The sequence below is a fragment of the Xyrauchen texanus genome, chromosome 27, assembly GCF_025860055.1.
Source record: "Xyrauchen texanus isolate HMW12.3.18 chromosome 27, RBS_HiC_50CHRs, whole genome shotgun sequence".
Lineage (NCBI taxonomy): Eukaryota > Metazoa > Chordata > Actinopteri > Cypriniformes > Catostomidae > Xyrauchen > Xyrauchen texanus.
Window position 1 is genome coordinate 12,531,732 of NC_068302.1, and position 25,220 is coordinate 12,556,951.

The following is a 25,220-nucleotide window of genomic DNA, read 5'->3' on the forward strand; positions in this document are numbered from 1 at the left end:
AATTATTTATTCATGTTTTACAAAAATTTGGTTTCGGGTCTAAACTAATCTCATGATTTGTTTACTGTATTCCACTCCCTCAGCTTGTGTAAAAACAAACTCTGAAATTTCTCTTTATTTCTCTTTCTCATGGCATGTGTCAGGGTTGCCCACTTTCACTTCTTTTTTGCTCTGGCTATAGAGCCTCTCTCTATAGCCTTGAAGTCCGCCTCAGTATTTTCATGTATTCATAGAGGAAGGGAACATCGTGTCTCATATGCATGCGATCTCGTTATATGTTTTGGATCGACTTAACTGCATGGATAACATAATGCATCTGTTGAATGTGTTCGGATTTCAGGATACAAGTTGAACTTTGCTAAAAGTGAGTGTTTTCCCATAAATTAATTGGCAAAACAAATCCCTCCAGCTATGCTCCCATTTCACGTGTCTCCCAAAGGATTAAGTTACATAGGCGTTCATATATCAAACTCAAGTCATTGCACAAAGAAATTTTACAAAATTAATGGAACGCATTAAAGTAGATCTTCAGCTTTAGAGCTGTCTTCCATTATCTTTAGTAGGTAGGATTGAATCCGTTAAAATGAATATCCTACCACAAATACCCTTTTTTTTTTATTTCAGACATTTCCCATTTTTCTCCCCAAATCTTTAAATAATTTAATGCCATTATATCCTGTTATGTTTGGTCTGGCAAGCCTCCACTTGTACACATCAACTCTTCAAAGAACCAAACAAGATGGGGGTCTCGCTCTTCCAAATGTCCTTTTCTGCTATTGGGTAGCTAATATCCAGATAATATATGCATGGTGCAACTTCCCAGATATTAATTGGTATATGATGGAAGCTGCAGGTCATCCTCGTTATCCACATTCGTTTTTTACTCCAATTTGTGGCGTGCCTCTAAATACACCACTAAACTGATTGTGCTTTCATCACTTAATCTGGAAATAGTTTCGTCAGCATTTTAGATTACATGCATTGTCCACTTTTGCCTGTCATTGGTAATTATCTCTTTGTAGCTCCTACTTTGTATTCAACTTTTTTTTGCACAGCTCAGGGAGAAGGTCCTAGTATTGTTTCACGATTTGTTTTCTGATCACATATGTGTCATTTAACGAACTGTTGAGTAGATTCAATATTCCTAAATCCAATTTTTTCCGTTATTTCAAAGCACACTTCGCACCCTTTCCTCACCAGCCAATGAAAACTTTTGATGATATAATGTTACTTTCAAAATCGCAAGCCATATAGCCTCAATTTATGACCTGCTACGCTCTGCACAGTTCACTCTTCTTTCTGCTCTCAAGGAAACCTGGGAGAGGGAGCTACGACTGGAACTTGACGAGGAGCTGTGGTAATAATGCTCTAGCTAAAATGAACTCTATCTGTATTTGTGCTTGTTTGCATTTTGTCCAATTCAAAGTTTTTCACAGAATTTATTACACCAAAGCAAAATTGAATAAACTTTCTTTAACAGATGATGACAGTTGCTATAGATGCTCGTTATCCCCAGAAGATCATACTCTTATATTTTACACCTGTCCTAAATTGCATTCATTCTGGTCTTCTTTTTTCACTACATTGTCAAAGGCTATTAATATCTCTTGTGAAACCCTGCCCAATAATTGCAATCTTTGGGGTACACCCTGTTGATTGCTTGTATAATAACCAGAATGCTGATATTTATTTTGCTTCATTGGTAGCCAGAAGACAAATACTGCTACATTGGAAATCCTTATTGCCCCACTTAAAATGTTTCTTGGTTGAAGGACTTGATGTCCTTTTTACAACTGGAAAAAATTCAACTCACTGTTAAGGACTCTGCTAACTCATTTTGTAAAATGTGGAAACCTGTCCTTTCCTTTGAGACTGTACTTTCATTGGAGATTTTTCTTTTTTTTTTTGTTTTTTTGTTGTGGGATCATTTGGGATGGGTAGGGATAAGGGTGTTCTGGTTATTTGTATAATTGTATACATGTATTATTCTGGTTGTTTAAAAAAAAAAAAAACAGCAGGTTGTGATTGTTTCCAAGTATGCCATGCATATATTGTCAGTTAAGAATCTGCTTAATGTATGATTTATTTTTCTCCATATGTGGCAACACCTCTAAACACACCAGGGCGTGGTCTGAGACTAAAATGTTTCCGATTGAGCAATCAATAACAGATGAAATAAGATTTATTGTAGAATAGATTTATTTTTTTATATATATAAAACCCTTAAGGACTGATGAAAAAAAAGTATAGTCCCTACCAGATGTGTTCAAAAGTCTCCACATATCTGTAAGACCAAGATTTACACATCCTGTGAAGCATCAATGTTGCTCGAGGGAGCTTACACACTTTTGCTTCACTATGATCAAGGAATGAATCCATCAAAAGATTAAAATCTCCTCCCAATATTATATCATGAGGGATGCCAGCGGCTTGCAGCATCTCTTCAAGATCTATAAAAAGCCCTGTTCATCAATGTTAGGTGCATAAATACCAGTCAAAATAAGACCTTGTCCCTGAATTTCAGCTAAAACAGTGACTGCTCCTAATTTATCTTTGAGACATTTGAATTGTAGATGTTTACTTATCAGCATAATGACTCCCCTGCTCTTACTTGAGCCAGCACTAAAGAAAACATGTCCTCCCCATATCTTCCCAAATGTTTCAGCTTCCTGGGGAGAAAGGTGTGTTTCTTGATGAAACACTTATATTTGTTAAGCTTGAGAAGAGAAATAACCTTCCTCCTTATGGGGTGCCCCGACCCATTCACATTCCCTGTGGAGAGAGACAATCCACTTTAACAAACCATATTAACATTTGACATTTTGACAATGAATAAAATAGAACACTTGTCAAAAACAAGAGTATAAAGACCACATTCCAACATTAGTGCAACCATCAAAACCTGAACAAAACAAACAGAAATGAGAAAAAACATGCGCATTAACTCCGTATATAAATAAGCATGTAGATTCTTCCATAAAACTGTCCCGAAGATGTGATATTTTACAAAATATACTCCAGCCACTAGGCGGAACAAGCACAAAAAAAGTGTGCAGATTCCTCAGTCAAACGACTGTTCAGTGAGCTGGTTGGCTACAACGCGAGTACAACAAAATGACTCACTCCATTGACTTTATGAAGGACATCGCTTGCTGTGGGCATGCGAATGTTTTACGGCCATCCTTGACATCCATTCTCAATTTGGCCGGGAATATCTGTGAAGTGACCTTCAGTTGATGTGAAAGTTTCTTGCATTCCTTGAATCTTTTTTGCGAAGTCTGGGAACAAGAAAATGCGGTGGTTCTTCCAAGAAAGATTTCCTTTACTCCTTGCTTTGCGATGATCTCAGAAATGTGGCCACAATTGATCAGGGCCTGTCTCCCTCCGTGGATTGCCAAGCAGTATCCCTGTGAGCTCACTCGATTTCCAGTTTATGGCCTGCTATGTTGAGCAGATTCAAAAAGCACACATTCAGGATTTTCCCCATATCCTGTCCCTCTACTCCTTCCAGGACTCCGATGAGGCCGTTATTCCACCGGCTATGGTTTTCCATGTCCTCCAACTTCTCGCAGTCATGCTTCAAATCCACCTTTGTTACTAGCGGATTAGCAGATAATTCTCTCTCTGATGACTCCAGGTATCCAAACGATCCATTTCATGACATCCCCCACTCTTGTAACCACATCAGTGAACTTCGCCTCCATGGCAGAGATCGACCGATGTATCACAGCAAGATCCTCCAAGTCACCAATGACCTTCGTCAGCATCGCCGACATGTTCAGCATCTCCCGCTGCATTTCCCGCACCTCCCTGAGGTCGACTCCCAGGCCCGCGGCCTGCTCGGGGCATCAACTTGAGCATGCAAGTATCTTTTTATGTCTCAGGAGGATTTTGAATTCTTTGTTCCATAACTGTTCTAGGAGGACAATATGTCAGTGTATCGATCTCACAGGTTTATTTCATAAAAAATATTAAATCTAGCAATGTGCGCAGAGCTCGCTGTTCACACATCCGATCCTCGCATCACATTTGGCGTCACATGACTCCAAATGTAAGCACTTTTTAATAAAATTACAAGCTTCACAATTCTGCCTTTTAAGCCCCACATAAACAGGCCCTCTTTACTTCCACTGTGAATTTGCATTTTATTTGTTTTAATAAAGGGACAAGTCAAATTGTTTGTGGTAATAAACACTACAACACTAATGCTGTAGATTGATTTGAACTTGTACTGAACTCCTTATTTCATTAAATTCTAGTCAGACTGATGCCTTTTATACTCTAAAATATTATGAAGTGGTTAAGGTGATGTTGATCTGCTCATACCAACTGACTTAAATTGGTTATTTCATTTGATTAGCCTATCTGGCTTAAATGTCCACCCTAATGTGGTTTAATGTCAGATTTTCCATGATCATGACATCCCTCCATGATGCTGTTTTGCAGAGTGGTTCTGAAGGATGAACAGCAGTGGACCAGCATACCCTTTAGCCTCCCTGTATGTGGGTGACCTTCATCCTGATGTCACTGAGGCCATGCTCTACCAGAAGTTTTCTCCTGCTGGTCAGATCATGTCCATTCGTGTCTGCCGTGATGTTATTACACGCAGGTCCCTCGGATATGCTTACATTAACTTCCAGCAGCCTGCTGATGGTGATGACGCACACTACTTACTTGCATGTGGTTCTGAGGGTCAATGCTTGGTGTGTTTTTTCATGTCATATGTGACTGCTGGGAAAATAGGAATTACATTAGGTAACATGTTAAGTGGTAGGTCATGTTGTGCCATGAAGGGCCTTTTTCAGTGACTTGTTGCTCTTTGATTGCTAAAAGCTGCCCCATTTATCATATCCCATTTGTATAAGCTATTTTATGTCCACATACTCTTCTTGTGGACTTTACATGGTATGCTGTACTCTAAACTTTGAATTTGTAAGACATTTTTTTTTCTCCATTTTAGCGGAGTGTGCCCTAGACACAATGAACTATGAAGTCATCAAGGGTCGTCCAATCAGGATCATGTGGTCCCAGCGAGATCCAGGTCTGAGAAAGTCTGGTGTGGGCAACATCTTCATTAAGAATATGGATGACTCTATTGACAACAAGGCGCTCTTTGACACCTTTTCTGCTTTTGGAAACATCTTGTCATGTAAGGTAAATTCTTTTTCAGTGATTTGATGATTAAAAAAGCAATAAGTCACAAGAAGCTGTGCATTACAGTGATTTTACAATGTGTAACTGGGTGTACCAAAACAGTTTTTTTTTTAAAGTTTTTTTAGTCACACACAAGGGTGTTTTATCCACATAATGACTGAGGTTTTTTAATTTTTTTATATATATATATACCTATGGTGTACTACAGTAACCGCTTGTCCCTTCTAGGTAATTTGTGATGAGAATGGCTCAAAGGGCTATGGGTTTGTGCATTTTGAGACACAGGAAGCTGCCAACAGAGCCATTGAAACCATGAACGGCATGCTTCTGAACGATCGCAAAGTGTAAGAAATGACAACAACTGTATGGAGCACAACATCAGCTACCAGCTCTGTATTTTCCCTTTATCTTTCCTCAGTCAGTTTGACCCCGTATACACCTGGTATTAAGATGTGTTTTGGGTGATCTGATCGCAAGTGAACACAGTCCAAAATGTATATGGAGGTACTCAAAATGCATGTGAACACATCACATTGCATGAACTCTTATACTTCCTGAATCAACCAATGCACTTCAACAACAAGAGTTTTTAAAGGAATAGTTCACCCAAAAATAATAATTCTTATAATTTACAATTTTATACTGTCTCAAACTCTTAAGACTTTTTCATTTGCGGAACACAAGCGAAGATTTTTTTTTTTTGAATTGGAGATATGAGGTGAAAATATTCATACAATGCAAGTCAATGGTGGCCAGAACTTTGAAGCTCAAACACATCATAAAAGTAATCCATGAGACTCCAGTGGTTTAATCCATGTCTTCTGAAGCAATCTGAATTTTTTGGGTGAGAAACGACCAAAATGTAACTTTCTCTATATCTTGACACATGCAGTCTCTTTGGCGCATTCATGATTTGATGCTTGAATACACTTCCTTTCACATGATGCATGCGTCAGGTTTACACACTGTTTTGCCTACATTTTGGTCTGTTCTCAACCAAAGCTGATCGTATTGTTTCAGAAGACATGGAATAAACCATTGTAGTCCTATGGACTTGTATTGTATGGATATATTCACATAATATCCCTATCAAAATATCTTTGTTTGTGCTCCTCAGAAGAATGTCATAAAATTTGAGACTGCAAAAGGTTGAGTAAATGATGAGAGAATTTTCATTTTTGGGGAATTTATTCCTTTAAACTTTTCCACTTATGCACTGCTTAAAGGAAATAACTGGGAAATTTCATAAATCGCATACATGCATAACACTTCAAGAGTTTCTTCAGTGTCTACAGATATCAACATGCAGCAACATAGATGAGAATCACTCACCTTTGCTTGGATTAAAATCAAGTATAACGGGAAAACGGTGCAGCAGGTTTGTTTTTTGTTTTTTGTTTTTTTGCACTTGTATAATCATGCAGTAATCCACTGACGTGGTGATAATGCATGTCCTCATGTAATCCGAGACCCTCCCTTCGAAATCCAGACACATGAGTGTGGTCACATGAGACACATTTGAGATGCATGTTACCAGGTGTAAACTGGGTCATCATCTACTTATGTTGCTTTGTCATCTTTTCAACACTCATTGCTATTGTTTGTTCTAGATGTCTTAAACTATTGTAAAATGGTCTCCATATTCTCCTGATAGAGGTCATTAGATCAAAATGTCAGATATCCATGTTTTGGTTGGTGCTTTAAAAAAAGGTCTAGCAGTACTTAATGGTGTACTCTGTAATTTTTACCTCATTAAAAAAAAGTTTAACTCCTAAACACACGAATTGTAATGTAATAATTAATATGTAGGACATAAATAGTAATTTTGCAAAAAAGGAAATCATTACCACTCACTATAAAATGAAGAGATCTACAGTCATATCCATAACTTTATAAAAGCTGTTTTATTCTATATGGAGAGCTAGAATCACATGACCAGCTGAATACTGCTCGCTTATTCTCAGTAACAGTCCTGTTATTTGACACTGTTTTAAGTGTGCAAAATAACAATTCATGTCTTTTTTTTTTTTTTTTTTTTTTAATGATTACAAAATTACTGCATACACTTTTAAAACCAAAGTTTTAAAAACATTTCACATTGCAAAATAGCTTTTTGTATTGAGCCCTCGCAAGCATATAATGTGACTCTTTAAGGATTTTCTTTTTCGCTCTTGAAGTGTACATTATATGTTCTTTATAACATCTCACTCTTTCATGCTTTGTAATGTGTACATATAACAGAATAGTTCACCCAAAATATGAAAATTCTCTCATAATTTACTCACTCTCGTGCCATTGCTGGTATGTATGACTTTCTTCTGTAAAACACAAATTAAGATTTTCAGAAGAATATCTTAGCTCTGTAGTTCCATAATGCAATTAAATGGTGAGCAAAAATGTAAAGCAGCATAAAAGTAATCTATAAGTGGTTTAATCCATGTCTTCTGAAGCAATCCATTTGGTTTGGGTGACCAAAATAAAAATAAAAAAAACTGACTAAAATTTTACTTTCATTGCAGCATGATCATGGTTTCAAACTCAATTACATTTCCTAGAGCTTGACATGTGCAGCGCACTATATGGTGCTAGATAGTGTAATCAAGCTTGAAATCATGATCAAGGAGTCTGCTGATGTCAAGATTTATAGTGGATATGTAGTTACATTTTGATCTGTTCTCACCCAAAACCGATTGTATTGCTTCAGAAAGACATGGATTACACCACTGGAGTCTTATGGAATACTTTTATTCTGTGTTTGTGCTTTTTGTACCTTTTAAAAGTTCTTGCCATCATTCACTTGCATTGAATGGACCTATAGAGCTGAGATATTCTTAAAAAAAAATTCTGTTCTGCAGAAACGTCATACACATCTGGAATGGCATGAGGGTGTGTAAATGAACTATTTCTTAAAATTGGTTATGCATCTACATATGCAGTTTTGTAGGGCATTTTAAGTCTCACAAGGAGCGTGAGGCAGAGATGGGGGCTAAAGCCATGGAGTTCACCAATGTGTACATTAAGAACTTCAGTGAAGATATTGACACTGAGAAACTGAAGAGCATCTTCTCTGAATTTGGTAAGAGATTGCATAGAAAGGATGCTGTTTTTCACGAGTAGTATCTTATATTGGCATTGGATTTCTATACTTCTGGTTCACAGGGAATACCCTAAGTGTCTGTGTGATGACCGACGAAAGGGGATGCTCTCGTGGCTTTGGCTTTGTCAACTTTGAAAACCACGGAGATGCCAGGAGGGTAAGTCAATGTTCTGTAATTCTGCATGTGTCCAGTGGATTAGAGATGTTTAGTCTGAATTCTTTTGCTCTTTCTGTGGTAGGCAGTCACTGAAATGAACGGCAAGGATTTGAATGGCAGAGTCTTGTATGTTGGTAGAGCTCAGAAGAGACTGGAGAGACAGGGACAACTGAAGCGCAAGTTTGAGCAAATAAAGCAAGAGCGCATTCAACGGTACCAGGTACACCCATGAACAGTAAATTTCATAAATCTGAAATCATAATTTCCCTAATTATGTAAGATATTTTTAATTGCTCACCCATATGTTGATATTCAGTAATACACAAATTAATTTAATGTAGGGGGTTAATCTCTATGTGAAGAACCTAGATGACAGCATTGATGATGAGAAGCTGAGGAAAGAGTTTGCACCCTACGGAATCATCACCAGTGCTAAGGTATCGTAGAATGTGCAAGAATACACTAGGCTTTCTACAAAATGGTAATGCTAAACATAAAAATAATTCACAAGTAAAATAATTAAGACTGCTGCTTGGAGTATAATCACAACTTTCCCCCCCCTTATGTTTGTTAGTCCCATCACTTGTATGTTTATCCTTGAACAACAGTGCTTTTGCTGGGGCCTATAAAACCATTTTTAGATTTGAGTTTGTGGTTATGGTTAAGATTTAGCCCCTGTGTAGTTTAATAATTAAATACTTGGAAAAAAGGATTTGGAAAAAAGAGGCGTTCGAGTCCTCCCGGTGTTGTGCAAGTGACAATGCAGTGAAAATATGCTCTTTCCTGCCTTTTTTTTTCTCAATTAACATTTATTTATTCATAGACATGTGTATATATATAAAAAAACCACAACTATATATATATATATTTTGAATCAACATTTAACCCCCACTATTACCCCTCACAAATCTCACCCTGACCCCCAACAAACACCCCTGTGGTCACAAATAAGAATACACATGCAAAAAAGAACCCAAAAACACAAAGTAATTGCCCCATTTCCTATCAAACAAATTCCGAACCCCCAGCCTACTGCTTGACCCCTCCTCGAAAGCAGCCACCCTCGCCATCTTCGCACATCACTCTGGAAATGAGGGCGCACCATCCGACTTCCATCCCCTTAAAATAATTTGCCTGCCAATCATAATACTGGTCGGAGCCCAATTTCTTTTGTGTTTATCCCCCAAATTTATGACTGCCCATTGCCAAAATTCTTGGATCTTAACCCCCAAAAAAACATGGGTTGTGTCTCCATCCTCTGATTGGTATCGCCAGCAGGTTGGGGTGTCTTTTAAGACCATTAAATCCATTACATGGATTCCAGTAGAATCCATGTAATGTCTTGAATTGTATAAGGTCCACCCTTGCATCTCTAGATGCAGACTTGATGGTTTTTAGAATCCTAGCCCACACTCCCTCCTCAAATACAAAGTTTAAATCTTTCTCCCATAATCTCTTCATTTAAATTAAAGCTCTGTCCCCCAGACTCTGAATTAAAAGGGAGTAATACACTGATGCCTCATGACCTTTTACAGAAGCAGTAAATCACTTCTCCCAGAGTATCTGCTGCTTCAGGGGTGTGTGTGCTACTCAGACAATCCAAAAAACAATCCAGAGCAGGTGGTACAGCTGTAAATACTTGTAGAAATCTGGGAATCCCAAAATGTTGAACCAAATTTTCAAAAGATCTCAACACTCCAATCTCATATAGGTCACCGAATGTAGTAACCCCCCTCGCAATCCACGCTGACCAGCAGAAAGGGGACATAATACATAATTTAGGTTTCAGCCATATCCTTTAGGCAACATATAAATAAATGTCCGAATGAAACACTTTGGACTCTCTTGTCTATACCGAGGTAAAATGCGAAATAACGGGGTGTAACTTCTCCGGTTATTAATCTTTGTCAGTCGGTCTATGTAACTTATTAAAATGTAATCTTGAACGTTTACCATTCCAAATGAAGGACTTCGCTATGCTATCGAATTGCTTGAAATAAGAGAGGGGGTCATCTACAGGGAGAGACCATAACAGGCTGTTACATTTTGGAATACAATTCATTTTAATAACATTAACCTTCCCAATCATAGATGAATGTAATGAAGCCCACCTGCCCACATCGCTCAAACGTTTTTATTTAAGGGTCAAAATTAACTAACTAAATCACTAATTTGCTGGGAATAAAATGCCCAAATACTTAGAGAGATGAGATGAGTCTTGGAGTCTATAAAAAAAATAAAAAAGTAAATGAACTGAAAAAATAAATCCAAAATGTTGAGGTAATGTGTAATGATTGTAAACATGTTAAAACCAATTTCATAAAATTGGTATTGAAAAAAACCCGAAAATCCAGGATGCACTTGGCCGAAAACGAAACTGAAATGTACTTCTTTTTTTCTTAAATAGGTAAAAAAAATAAAAATATTTCATGAATTTAATGAATCTGAACTGGAAAAACTACAAACCAATAAAATAAATCACACTTATTGAAAGTAACACACCAATATTGGACAAAAAAAATATATTAAAATAATATTCTTCATTCAGTTCTGTATCTGGTTTTATTAACAATTATCCAAATAATGTAAAGTTTTCGAAAACTATATGCAAAACAACAGTCAAGTAAGTTAGCTAGCATCTTTCAAAAAGTTTAAATATGCATCAGTAATTTTAATTGAAACAAAAAGGCAGAACACAGAATGACAGAGGGCCTCTATTCCACTGATCTATATATAACTATAATATATAATTTTATATATATATATATATATATATATATATATATATATATATATATATATATATATATATATATATATATATATATATATCTAGATCAGTGCTCTATTCTGGTTATGTAAACGTATGTACACTTTAAGTGAAAATGATTGTGCAAAACAGCTGTAATTGAACTAAATCCAACCTCAACTGTAAACGACTGATGTATCCTCAAGTGAAGAACAAGTGTAATGTAATTACTATACACATCAAATTGGACCGCTTTCTATTTAACAAGTGACTGGTTTCTCTTCAAGAACAAAAGTTGCTAAACGTTCGACAGGAGAAGCTCATCAAGAACATGAGATTCTGCACAGAACAGTCTCTCACTCTCTGTGCTGGTGCTTGGGCAGATAAATACCTGTGCGCAATCCGCGCAAGCAAAGGAAAGCGGTCTTTGTTTATGCGACCGTAGTCAAGGGGATTGTCGCTTCTGGCAATGGGTAGTTCAGCTAGATACGTCTCAAGTTGTGTTGTAGCAGCGCTAGTTGTGGCACTGCTGTGGATCGGGGCGCTTTCCTGTAGAATCTCTTGCTGTGTGTGTGTGTGTGTGTGTATATATCTTGAAAGTTCTGCTGAACAAACACTGCAGATCGCAAATGTGATGTCCTTATCAGAAACTTTGAAGAATTTCCACACCGCTGACATGATCGGCCTTTGTTTGGTAGCGCCGTGATAAGGGCTAGATCGATCCAGAGTGAAATCTGAGCACTGAGGGGCGAGGAGGTATGTATTTTCGGCTCATATTTTCGGCCTTTTTTCTCTTTCGGCCGAAAACCGAAAGTGCCATTTTCGGCCGAAATTTCGTTGCATCCCTAATTGATACATACGTTTGTGTGTGTGTGTGTGAGAGAAAAAGGCCATTCTGTTTCCTTGGCAGTCAAACGAATGTTCAGTGAGGCGGCCCATTCGACTGCTACATGAGTGCAACAGATGATCCAATCACTCCAATGTCCTGCAAGAAATACTAGAAAACAAACTCCAACCAATAGGTGTAAGCACAAAGAACATGCAGATTAATCCACAACACTGTCCTGAAGGTGTGCTGCTACACAAAACAACAACTGCCACTATGCGGAACCAGAACAAAAAAAGGTGCTCCGCTTCCTCAGACAGTCAAGTGAATGTTCAGTGAGTCAGTCCACTAGGCTGCAATGTGAGAATCGCCAAATAATTTACTCACTCCATTGACTTTATGAAGGACAATACTTGCTGTGGGCTTGTAAATGTTTACGGCCATCCTTTGCATCTATTCTCAATTTGGCCAGGACAATCTGTGCAAAAACAACCTTCCGTTGATGTAAGAGTTTCTTGCATTCCTTGAATAGATCACGTTTCTCTATTGTCTGGAAACAAGGAAATGCTGTGGTTCTTCCAAGGATAGCCTTCCCGTACTCCTCACAAGATCTTTATCGTATGATCTCAGAAGTTTGGCCGGAATTGATCGGGGCCTGTCTCCCTCCACGGATCTCCGAGCCGGAACTCTGTGAGATCACTCGACTACAGCTTATGGCCTGTTCTGTCGAGCAGACTCTGAAAGAGCTCATACAGAAATTTCACCATAATGCCTCCAGAGCCTGAGGATTTTTCATTCTTTTACATATTGTCTTCTTGAAAAGTTAAGAATCGGGGTGTATCGAATCTCACCAGTTTATGATTTGAAAAATATTATAACTAGCAAAGTGTGCAGTGCCCACCATTCACACGTCCGAATCTCGCATGGCGTCGAATGACTCCTCTTTCCTGCCTTTTTATAAGAAAGCTAACCTCACTTTTGCAAGACATTATTAAAAATACCTTTTTTGATTCTTTTGTATTTATGTGGTAGGTGATGACGGACGGAGGCCACAGTCGGGGCTTTGGCTTTGTGTGTTTTTCCTCTCCTGAAGAGGCTACAAAGGCGGTGACTGAGATGAACGGTCGTATCGTTAGCACTAAACCACTTTATGTGGCTCTTGCCCAAAGAAAAGAGGAGCGAAAGGCAATCCTAACCAACCAGTACATGCAGAGACTGGCCAGCATTCGAGCAATCCCCAGCCCTACGATACCTACCAATTACCAGCAGAGCTCTGGTTACTATATGACCTCTGTGCCGCAGGTAGGCATGTGTGGTTTTGCATGTTGAATTAATTTATCTTCATTTCTGCAGTGTGAACTTGGATGTCTGTATTTCTAGCATCAGATTCGCTCTTTTTATAACACTGTACCAAACCTGCGGCCTGCACCACGCTGGACGGCTCAAGCTCCTAGAACACAAGGTAAAGCCTGTTCACTACAGATGTGCAAAACTACCAATTTTTTAAATCGACTAGTTGGTGGGTTGTTTTATGCAACCATGTAAAATTGGGCTGTGTTATATCCACTAGACCCTGATCAGACACTATTCATAGGGATTTCTGGATGCGAAGCGCAGCGCTTTAACATGGAAACTAACAGATATTCAACAAATAATTAGGTTAATACCTTTAACCAGATCAAAATGATCAAAGACAGAAATAAGAGCCTCCAATATATGAAGAAATAAGAGGCTACATATTAATTTTTAAAACCCACCTCAAGACTCATCTGTTCTCTTTGGCCTTTGAAATGTAATGGTAATTTATTTTTTAAAAAATGTTGTCTTAATGTTTGGAAGTGTTGTGTTCCATTTGTGTTTTAATAGTATTGTTATTTTGTTTGATAGTAATGATGATGCTTGGAATTGAGGCCAAATGTTCAATCTGTTTCATCAGACCAGAGAATCTTGTTTCTCACAGTCAGAGAGTCCTTTAGGTTCAGCACCTGCAGAGGATGGGTACATCCGAATATCACACCTGTGGGACAGGTACAGGATGGCAACAACAACTGCCGAGTTACACCAGGAACGCACAATCCCTCCATCAGTGCTCAGACTGTCTGCAATAGTCTGAAAGATGCTGGACTGAGGGCTTGTAGTAAGGCAGGTCCTTATCAGACATCACCGGCAACAACGTTGCCTATGGGCACAAACCCACCTTCGCTGGACCAGACAGGACTGGCAAAAAGTGCTCTTCACTGACGAGCCTCAGTTTTATCTCACCAGGTGTGATGGTCGGACTCGCATTTATTGTGAAGGAATGAACGTTACACCAAGGCCTGTACTCTGGAGAGGGAAAGATTTGGAGTTGGAGGGTCCAACTCCAAATTTTGAGGTGATATGGGTGATACGGTGGTGTGCCGCAGCATCATCGGACTGAGCTTGTTGTCACTGCAGGCAATCTCAATGCTGTGCATTACAGGGACGACATCCTCCTCCCTCATGTGGTACCCTTCCTGCAGGCTCATCCAGCGTGACCATGCCACCAGCCATACTGCTCGTTCTAGGCATAATTTCCTGCAAGACAGGAATGTCAGTGTTCTGCCATGGGCAGCGAATAGCCCGGTTCCCAATCCCATTGATCATGTCGGGATCTGTTGGATCTGAGGGTGACTCTAGGGCCATTCCCCTCAGAAATGTCCGGGAACTTGCAAGTGCCTTGTTGGAAGAGTGGGGTAACATCTCACAGATAGAACAAATCTGGTGCAGTCCATGAGGTGGAGATGCACTGCAGTACTTAATGCAGCTGGTGGCCACACCAGATACTTACTGTTACTTTTGATTTTGACCCCCCACCATTCTAGAGACTGTTGTGTGTGAAAATCCCAGGGGATCAGCAGTTACAGAAATACTCAAACCAGCCCATCTGGCACTAACAATCATGCCGCGGTCAAATTTTTGATTTTCAGAATTCTGATGGTTTATGTGAACATTTAACTAAAGCTCCTTATCTGTATCTGCCTCATTTTATTCACTCCACTGCTGCCACACGATTGGCTGATTAGATAATCGCATTAATGATTGTTGGTGCCAGACGAGCTGGTTTGAGTATTTCTGTAACTGCTGATCTCCTGGGATTTTCACACACTACAGTCTCTAGAATTTACTCAACGCAAAAAACATCCAATGAGTGGCAGTTCTGTGGATGGAAACACTTTGTTAATGAGAGAGGTCAATAGAGAATGGCCAGACTGGTTTGACCTTACAAAGTCTACAGTAACTCCGATAACCTTTCTGTGCAATTGTATGAAGAATATCATCTCTGAATGCTATTCTGAGATGCTGTTTTGGCAGAATGAGTGGGACATACACTATTTTAGACAGGCGGTTTTAATGTTGTTGCTACAGAGATGCGTTTTCTCTTCCGCTATTTACATTTAAATATAAATAAACCAAGTTTGTTTCTCATAAATGCTGCATTTTCTTTCTGTGTTTAATACTGGATATTAAAGCAATGGTATCTGTTTACATTTTCGGTCATGATTTTTAGGCTTTCGGCCATTTTTGTCCGAAAATTTATGGTGGCCGAAATTTCGGTCCATCACTTATCCTGCCCATACATAATTTTTGGTATGCTGGCATGACTTCAAAATGCAGTGACAGATCATGTGAAATGTTCACATTTGTAGATGTTAATTATTTATGACTACATTTAATATCTTGCTAACATCTTGACTAAAATGCATCGATTAAAGGAGGACGACTTCAACATTATCCTCTATTGGGTGCTGGGACATATTGGTCTGGCAGGAAATGAAAAAGTAGATACAGCTGCAAAAGAGGCATTAAACTTTGAGATCTCAGAATGTCTGATACCACCCTCAGGCCATTTAATAAACTCGTATATCACCAATACGTGGCAATCAGAATGGAATGAGTGCGACAGCAATAAATAATTCGAAATAAACGCCAGGATCCAAAGAAATTACACTCAAAATTATAAATCTAGGCATGACCAAATAAAGTTTACCAGATGCCGACTGGGCCATTCAAGACTAACACAAACTATCAGACAATGCTATTTAAAAAAAAAAAATTTATACAGAGACTATTTTTAAAATATCATCTGAACATGTTTTACATTTTTCATCTTGTATAAACTTAAAAGTGTCTTGTATAATATTGCAAATATGTATTGACAAACCTTGTTTGCCATGTGAATAGCCTAGTTGCTGACATGGCGATAAATAAATATCTTGCTAACAAATCTGACCATTTTATAGTGGTAATTCCACACTATTATTTACTGTCTCAATGTATTTTTGGGTTCAGTGTTCTCCTTATAACTCTAGATCTGGATGCTTTAATTTGTCATTGGCTGTTCTAGTTCCATATACAGCTCAGTTTGTGAGACCAGCAGCGCCACGCAGGCCCTCCACCACCATCAGCACTGTCCGCCAGGCCTCCACTCAGGTTCCTCACATTGTTAACAACACCCAACGCATGGGTAAGGGTCTGCGTATGTGTATTTAGAATTATGGACAAAATGGGACTTGGGATAGTCTCCATTAGAAATGTGTACATTTATTATAAAAGGTACACAATTTACACCATATGCTGTATATTATAATGAATACACAATTTGGAAGCGTAAACCTTATAGAAAAGACTAAATGTTATGAAAATGCACATGATCACGAACCATCTGTTGAACGTATATTATAACCATAGCATTATTTGGTAAATAATTTACTGTCTGCCTCAGGAATTATGTGAACTGATTGAGTTGCATCGTGTCATTCTGAATATCCTGTATTTGGCTGGAATGGGAAGTAATTTTTTATTGTTTGTCTGTTTCTCTCTTGACACAGCCAACATTGGGACACAGACAGCAGGTGGGAGAACTCAAGGAGGTGCTGTACTCCGAGGAGTTAGTCAATACAAATACTCGCCAGGAGTCCGAAATGTGCAGCATGTCATCAATGTGTCACCTCCTGTTGTTCATCAGGTAAAATCATATTTCACATAACGCAATGTGACAGGGCGGAGCAAAGAGGCATAGCATAATTATTGCATAGCAAAGAGGGTGGCAAATATCAGAAATATCCATAGATAGACAGACGCTAATGTTTAATAGATTACAACAGGCATGTTTTACTCAGACTAAAAGTGGTTTATTTGTATACTGCATAGCTACATTTGTTATAAACCAATAGGGCTTATTTTGTCACATTTTATTGTCATGAAAAACTGTTTACACAATTACTTAAAGCAGGTGCTTCAATTTAAAACGAGGTCAAATACTGTGTGATCCTCAGAGCACGTTTTGACATTTTGAGCAGCTGAAGGGAAGTCGGGCGGTTGCTCCCAGCTCTTAGTGCCTGCCGCCTGCAACCTCAGTCAGTGTGACTTATACAGAGATGCAATGTATCTGTTGATCACTTGCATATGTGACCAAATTTTGCATGTTTGTCACATAAGTGTACACTCTAAAGGAAATTTACCTTATAGATTGGAGGCATGGAATGTCACCATCACTTTAGTGGAGTCGTGATATGCCATAGTTACATTTTACATTGTATTTAATGACATCAATTCTGATTTTGGTTAAACATTACTATTTCGTAATATCGTGATTTATTACATGATTTTTCAGTAAATCAAGATTAATCACAGATTTTGACTGCTTTTCTGTCAATGTATTCCTTTTTAAGAAAATAAAACAAGGGTAGGTGTATAGGTTGCGTAGTCCTTGCCGTGCACATTAAATCTCTTAAACCAACATCCTCAACAATATGAATCGGCTGGCAGGCTGTGGCAATACACTTTGCTACAGCAATCGTAAAGCTGCATCCACAAGATTCATATTGGGGCATAAACACACCACCCAACACCAGCGTTAGGCACCTCCTTTAAGGTTTAAAAACAAATGAAGCGCTGCAGACACTGCCGTGTTCAAAATGTCTTTCTATTCAAACTGCTTCTGTCATATCCATGTATGACATTGAGTAGTATGGTACCTCAGTGCAGAGTAGTATGTTATCCCCGTACAGTCCCAGCTGTGTTTGTTTTGTATCACTTTATTATTGACACAAAATTGCTGTTGTTTGTGGTGTGTACATCAGTGTTATTGGTCACATCACAAATGTTCCGCCCTTTTCCAAACAGTGTTTAGAACCACGGAACTGATAAAATTTCAGTATCTAATGTGAAAATTAGTAAACGTTTTAATCTCATTAAAGAAAAAATGTACTTGTTAAAACGTTTTAAATTAATCGCATGTGTTAATGCGTTAATATTTATATAGTAATATGTACTAATATCCAGTATATAGTGCGTAAAGTTTCATGGCTGGTTACCTCCTTATATTGTATATTTGTTAATGGTCCATTTATGCCATGTCGGAATTACTGCAATTATGAGTTTCCGACTTGTAAATTTTGTCCACGTCACTCATAATACAAGTTGGGAACTCTGAATTTTATGAAGGCTTCATGTTCTTGAAATTGGGAAAAATTGGTGCTTGGAAAGTTATTGAAAGTCTTTTCATACATTGATCCCTGTATGAACCCTTTTATTAAAATAATGCCCCCCTTATAAGAAGCACTTGTAAGCTCAGAGCTCAATTTTTCTTTGAACATCATTAAGGATCTGACTTTGTTGATAACCAATCACTAAAAAGCATTTGAATCTGTAAGTTGCAGGAAAATCTTGTGATTCATTGTGCTCCCACCAAGTACATTGATCAAATGCCTAAAACTACAAATTGACTCAGACTTTATTGATGCTAGCAAATGTGTAGCAAATGTTAGGGAAGTTTTGGCAATTTAAATGAGGCTTCACTGTAATTATAAACAAGCTTGCATAGCAATGTTTAATGTTTACAATCATTCTGATTAAAATTTACTGTTTATATGTGAGGATATGTTTTGATTCTGCTGCAAATACTGTTGGATAAAGTCAGAACTGCTTATGAAGACCACAGTGATTCCGCTTTTGGTTGGCAGAGTATAATGTGAACATGAGAGCCTCTAGTGGTAGATAAAGGCATTGCTTATGCTTCACAACCTCTCTAGTAGGGAGGCAATACATCTTACACTGTACCAACCTTATTAAAATTACTCCTTACAATATCAAACTATGTTTCTGAAGATCTGAAGTTGATCTTTTGCCTGTCCTTTTATGTAATGGATTTAAGTGAGTGAGGGAACAGTGTTGTTGTGGAGGAGGGTTGTGTTTTTGGCTCTGTGATGGAATGTGAAGAATAACAAAAGCCTAATTATGCTCACTTCCTTTTGACAAAACAAAAAGTCTCTTTTGCTTTTTGAAAGACATCTTGGGGCTACAGTGAACAAAATAGAAAGTTCATATTTGGGAATCTTTAAATTATCTTACAGAAGACAAATGTAAATTTGTTATTGTGTATTTATTATCTTTTTGTACTGAAATCTGTCATAAAACTTGCTTTTTTTACATGAAGAGATGCCTCTGGTGGTAGACAGAGGCATAGCTGTCACAATGTCATATATAAGAACATTCTGTTTTTTTTGTTTTTTTTTTAAAGCTGCACCCAGTTCAGCAGGGTTTCAGAGAATAGTTTTAATGTTTCAGTGCTGTGGAGGGGAAGTAATGAATCACAATGCTGAAATAAGTCAACACAGAGAGCCAACCCTGTTTGTCTGTTTTACACATCTGTCTTTTCCTTCACAGACAAATGGTCACATCAAAACTTATGTTTTAAAAGGAAAATAATCTATGTCAGTACTAGAATCTTAGAATCAGTAACCCAAGTGTACCAAGATTGTTTTTACAGCTACCCAGCCAGCTAAAATAATGTTTAAACACTCGTCACCTTCATGACTGCTTACTAGGGGATCATACTATAAAAAAAAAAAGCAGGCTTGGTTTGGTAGCACATGTACTAAACTTGTAATGATACAGGGAAATTAGCTTGGCCCCTGGTACAAGGATGACACACATTATTTTAATTAATTTTACTGAATAAAAATGTATATAGAAATGCCTTTAAAACATCAAGCTTTGTAAACCGACAATGTGCCAGTTCCCCATGATGCCATAGATGATTGGGACCATGCCCTTAAAATTATACATTGTGGCTGGTGTAATAAGGCCATCCGATATGTATGAGTGTAGCTGAGCTTGTTTTATTTTGAGGGTTTACTCCTTTAAAGAAATAACATAGAACAGGAATATATCCAAGCTATTGTTGTCTCCACAAATGTGAAGTTAATTGCATGCAATATTATAAAAAAAATGTTTTTTTAATGAAGTTGCATTTCAGTCAGCAGTAGTAGCAGTTAGCCAACCCCTTGTTTGTGAGTGCTTCTGTAATAGAAAATGGAAAACATTATATTGTCTGCTAAATGAACAAATGTAATAGCTAGTTTATCAGTACCATGTTACATAAACAATTGTTCTATATTTTAAATAAAAATAAGTCTCGCACTGATTAGTGTTTGAGTATGTCAGCAGAACTGCCATAAACCCCATCAAACTATCACAACTTCATAAAGTGTATATATGTTTAGTTTTAAACCATTTAAATGTGATGCAAGTAGGGGAATATTTCCGTAGACCCAGGAATTATAACATGTGTGTTTTTTTTTAAGGTGCCGCAGCAGAATACAGAGCCAGTAGTTCATGTGAGGGGTCAGGAGCCCCTTACTGCCTCAGTGCTGGCAGCTGCACCCTTAACAGAGCAGAAACAACTACTGGGTATTACATGCACCTCTACACATCAAATCAGGGACTGATTGTTTACATGTATAAGTAATGGATCTTAAGTTGTATTTAAATGGAAACATTCCTATCAACAGTATCTATAATCTGATGTTGATTACTACAAAGTTATGTAAAATTGTCCCACAATTTATAAAGGAAAACCTATGTACAGTAATTTATAGTTAAAACATAGAATATTCCTTTAAACGTTTGAATCCCCTCAGGCTGCAGAGATTCTTTATTTTTATGCAAGCACACAAACAACTTTCCTACTGCAGCAAAGTGGAGAATTCAATTTGTCAATCTACACAAAGTGATAATGCCTTTTTAAGTTATTTTATTTGTTCTTGTACATATTGAATGCTTCATTCAAACATTTAAAGTATGTGAACCCCCTAGTCTAATGATGTCAACAAAAGCTAATTAGAGAAAGGGTTACAAAGTTACATCTCCAAAATCTTAGATATTCATCTGTCCATAGTTAGACAATTTGTCTGTATATGGAGACGATTTAGGACTGTGGCTACTCTCCCTAGAAGTGGCCGTCCAGCCATGATGACTCCTAGGGCATACCGCAGAATGCTCAATGAGGTAAAAGGAACCCTAGAGTGAGGGCTAAAGACTTGAATGAATAATTGGAACTGGTTTAACATCTCTGTTCATGAGTCTAATATACAGAAAACATTAAACAGGCATGGTGTCCATGGCAGCAGAGCTGAAGCAGTTCTTAAGGGAGTATGGTCCAAAATTCCTTCTGAACTATGTGCAGGTCTAATCCGCAGCTTCTGGAAACACTTGGTTGAGGTTATTGCTTCCAAAGGAGGATCGACCAGTTATTAAATCTAAGAGTTTACTTTTCCCACAGCACTGTGAATGTTTATTGGGATGTTCAATAATGAAATATTATAATTGTTTGTGTGTTGATAGTATAGAGTTGTTGTCATTATTTGTCTATACTTGTGACTTTGATGAAGATGAGATCACATTTTATGACCGATTAATGCAGAAAACTAATTCCAAAGGGTTCACATACTTTTCTTGTCACTGTACCCCTTGTATTCAGTGCAGTGCATGTGGAAATTGCATGGTAAAAACAGGGTTACCGTGGTTGATTTGAAGAGGTTTTGACACTATACATAATCCATCATATATTTCATACTGTATAAAACTAGCTAAAATTATGTGTTTTCTGTACAGGTGAGCGCCTGTACCCTCTTATCCAAGCCTTGCATCCTTCTCTTGCGGGAAAGATTACAGGCATGCTGCTTGAGATTGACAACTCTGAGCTACTGCACATGTTTGAGTCTCCAGAGTCCCTGCACTCAAAGGTTTGACAACAGAAAACAAAAACTCCTATTGTGCACTGCTTCCCAAATGAAACCCATGACGATATTGACATCATTTTCTGTTAGACCAGTGTGTTTATTTGGGCTCTTTAGGTTGAAGAGGCCGTAGCAGTGCTGCAGGCTCATCAAGCCAAGGAATTGACGACTAAGAAATGAGAGCGCTCTCTTAAGGCAGGTACACCTACATCAGTTTTGCTGTCTGCATGAACAGAATATTTACAATAACAATTAATCGCACATAGTGACTGCACACAAGTTATTGTTAAACAAATCCTCAACTTTTTTTATTTTTGATTACTGCAGGTATGCACACTGCAAGTTTCATGAAGGTTTTGAAGAATGGGGGAAAAGAAAAATGGTTGAAAACAGCACTTTGGTGTCGTATTATTTAATGCATAGTTTTGACACTGCAAATGCCCTTTTGCTCTCCACAATGTTAAGTTTATTCTGATTTTGTTTATAAAAATGGAAAAAATATGAAAAGGACAAAAAATGCTAAATCTTTTTTGAAATTTGTGTGCAATAAATATCCTTTGTGGACATGCAAATGTTTTTTTTTTCTTCTTCTTTATTATAATCACAATTTTGTATATTATTAATATTGTATGATCAGAAGAATACCTATGCCTTTTTATCATCCTAGCTGTTGAAGTGTTTTTAAAAATTATTTTACAGTGCCGTTGTTTTACTGGTTGAAAAATGATATGCCTGTGACAACAATAACTTTTTTTATAATTAACGATAATTTTTTAAAAACATCCAGCCTAATTTGTAGATAACTGTATAAGAAGAGTTTCAGTCATGGCTTTCCTGTCAAGTGCTGCTATAATGGTTATGATGGACTCGAATGAATGAAGGTACATAATTATTTCTCACTTTATAGCTATGTCCAAAAACTTGTCCAAATGTCCAAAAACTTTTGTATGTTTTATACTGATGTAGAAAGAAAATAAGGTGCCTTTCAAACTGTTCCGAGACCTGTTTCCTTAAGATGTACATTCATACAAAAATGCTGTTGGCAAAGCCACTACCTGATTGGGCAGCAAGGCACTAGTAGCTTTCAGATGCAGCCTGACAGTCAGTATCAGTGGGCAATTTGGCACTTATCCTCTTGCTCCCTCTATTGGGCTGCCACAGGGACAATCATTAAGTTGCTCTGAGATTTCAGGTGATACACCAGATTCAAATACTGATTTCATAGGTCCAATTTTCATGAATTCATAGTTTGAACATGATATCTGAACATGATATCTGAAACAAATGGTGCTTCGATCCTACATGAACTGGTTGACAGGTTTGTGGAGACAACTCCAAGAATAACAGATGCCCAGTGAGGTTTGCAGAATTTGGCCTTTCTTTTTGCATACTTTAAAGTTTCTGCGTCTGCTACACATTACATCCTTTGTGTACAACCTTTCCCTCTGATCTCTCTACCTTTTATGATGACAGGCCCAGTCTCGCTCCTTTATCTTAAAGGGGTCATGACATGAGGAATAAAATATTCCATGATCTTTTGACATGCACTGAGCCAAATCATTATGACCATCTGGCTAATATGCTGTTGGTCGTCCACATGCCACCAAAACAGTGACGACCCACTGAGGCATGGACCTACAAGACCCCTGAAGGTGTCCTGTGGTATCTGACAGAAAAACATTCACCGCAAATTCTTCAAGTCCTGTAAATTGCGAGGTGGAGCCACTGTGGAACGGACTTGTTGGTCCAGTGCATCCCACAGATGCTAAATCAGATTAAGATCTGGGGTATTTGGAGGCCAGGTCAACACCTTGAACTTTTCATCATGTTCCTCAAATCATTCCTGAACAATGTGTGCAGTGTGGCTGAAAGAAGCCACTGCCATCAGGGAATACCATTTGACATGAAGGGATGAACCTGGCCTGCAACAATGTTTAGGTAGGTGGCTAATATCACATTTTCATCCACATGAGTGGCTGGACTTAGGGTTTCCCAGCAGAACATTACCCAGATCATCACCCACCCTCCACTGGATTGTCGTTTTCCCACAGTGCATCCTGGTGCCATCACTCCCCCAGGTAAACAATGCACAATTACACAGCCATCCACGTGATGTAAAGGAAAACGCAACTCATTGGACCAGGCGACCACCTTCCACAGCTCCAAGGACCAGTTGTGACGCTTGCGTACCCATTGTAGGCATTTTCAGTGGTGGTCAGGGGTCATCATTACTCTAATCTACCTTGACGTGGCCTTTTGAGCATATGATCAACATTACTCACTTCACCTGTGAGTGGTCATAATATTTTGACTCATCGGTGTATAAGAGGTCATTGTACTAAGTTTTAGAACTCCAAAACCAAGCTGCCAAAAACTACTTGTTTTCTACTTATTCCACATTGTGATGTCACACTGTGGTAGCCATTTGACCACATTAACACTTAAAATCTTAATTTATCTTCTCCATAGCCCTGCCCACTAGCAGTGAGTAATATGGCAAGAAGACAGCCAATCGTAACAGTGGGCATTTACTGTCAATTCTTAAAGGAGAAGCAGCAACAGAGAGCCAGACTGAGGTTGAAAAATTATATTTTATCAAATATATGACTTTTGTGCAAAAAATATTTTAAAGTATACCTCAAGGAATATATTATAGATATATAATATACAATAATAGAAAAGGCCTGTTATGATCCCTTTAAGTAAAAAGTACGGGGAACACATGCAAGTACCCAAACATGTCTTGAGTCTTGCCCCTGATACTGACCAGCAATACATTGAGTGAGGTCACCTGCTCAATTTAAAAGTAAGCAGTACCCGAACAGAGAAGATTGTCAGGGAATCACACGTGAAAATCCCTGACAATCTTCTCTGTCCATAAACTTAAAATGCTAAATCTGTCCCTAGACCTTCACCTTGACCTCTAATTGCAAGTTTGTGCCTCAGAGCCCATTGACTGGCACACAAAGAACTTTTGAAAGATGACTTGTGTAGAGTAAGCTACATAGTGGATTAGACTTTAAGGTTCACTCAGTAATAGTTTTTCTCATTTAATAAGTTTTACATCTAAATAAATGAATAGTAATTTTGAAACGTATGTATTAAACCATGTCTCTGTAATGTTCTGGTGCTGAGATATGGTGTTTTGGTTGCTGTCTGCCAGTACTTTTTATTTACCACAAGACTCGTGAAAG

The 25,220-nt window shown here is 38.1% G+C and overlaps 1 protein-coding gene and 1 pseudogene across 1 annotated transcript; both read left to right on the forward strand.

Moving 5' to 3' along the window:
- The first annotated feature begins 1,254 nt into the window (after nt 1–1,254).
- Nucleotides 1,255–22,522, forward strand: LOC127620899 (embryonic polyadenylate-binding protein-like). The gene is made up of 16 exons (XM_052094244.1): nt 1,255–1,357; nt 4,447–4,653; nt 4,961–5,154; nt 5,383–5,498; nt 8,091–8,230; nt 8,314–8,408; nt 8,491–8,628; nt 8,750–8,845; nt 13,016–13,285; nt 13,364–13,445; nt 16,350–16,469; nt 16,834–16,970; nt 20,593–20,698; nt 21,902–22,032; nt 22,144–22,225; nt 22,354–22,522. The coding sequence occupies exons 2-15, from the start codon at nt 4,461–4,463 to the stop codon at nt 22,204–22,206; spliced, it is 1,881 nt and encodes a 626-aa protein (XP_051950204.1). The 5' UTR covers nt 1,255–1,357; nt 4,447–4,460; the 3' UTR covers nt 22,207–22,225; nt 22,354–22,522.
- LOC127621534 (uncharacterized) lies at nt 19,864–19,959 on the forward strand (annotated as a pseudogene).
- Nucleotides 22,523–25,220: the final 2,698 nt, after the last annotated feature.

Bases quoted from the DNA above. Each gene is read 5' to 3' on its own strand.
- LOC127620899 (XM_052094244.1), top strand. From the start codon at position 4,461: ATGAACAGCAGTGGACCAGCATACCCTTTAGCCTCCCTGTATGTGGGT. The intron at 5,155-5,382 runs GTAAATTCTTTT...TGTCCCTTCTAG, and splicing joins GAAACATCTTGTCATGTAAG to GTAATTTGTGATGAGAATGG. The intron at 22,033-22,143 runs GTTTGACAACAG...TGGGCTCTTTAG, and splicing joins CAGAGTCCCTGCACTCAAAG to GTTGAAGAGGCCGTAGCAGT.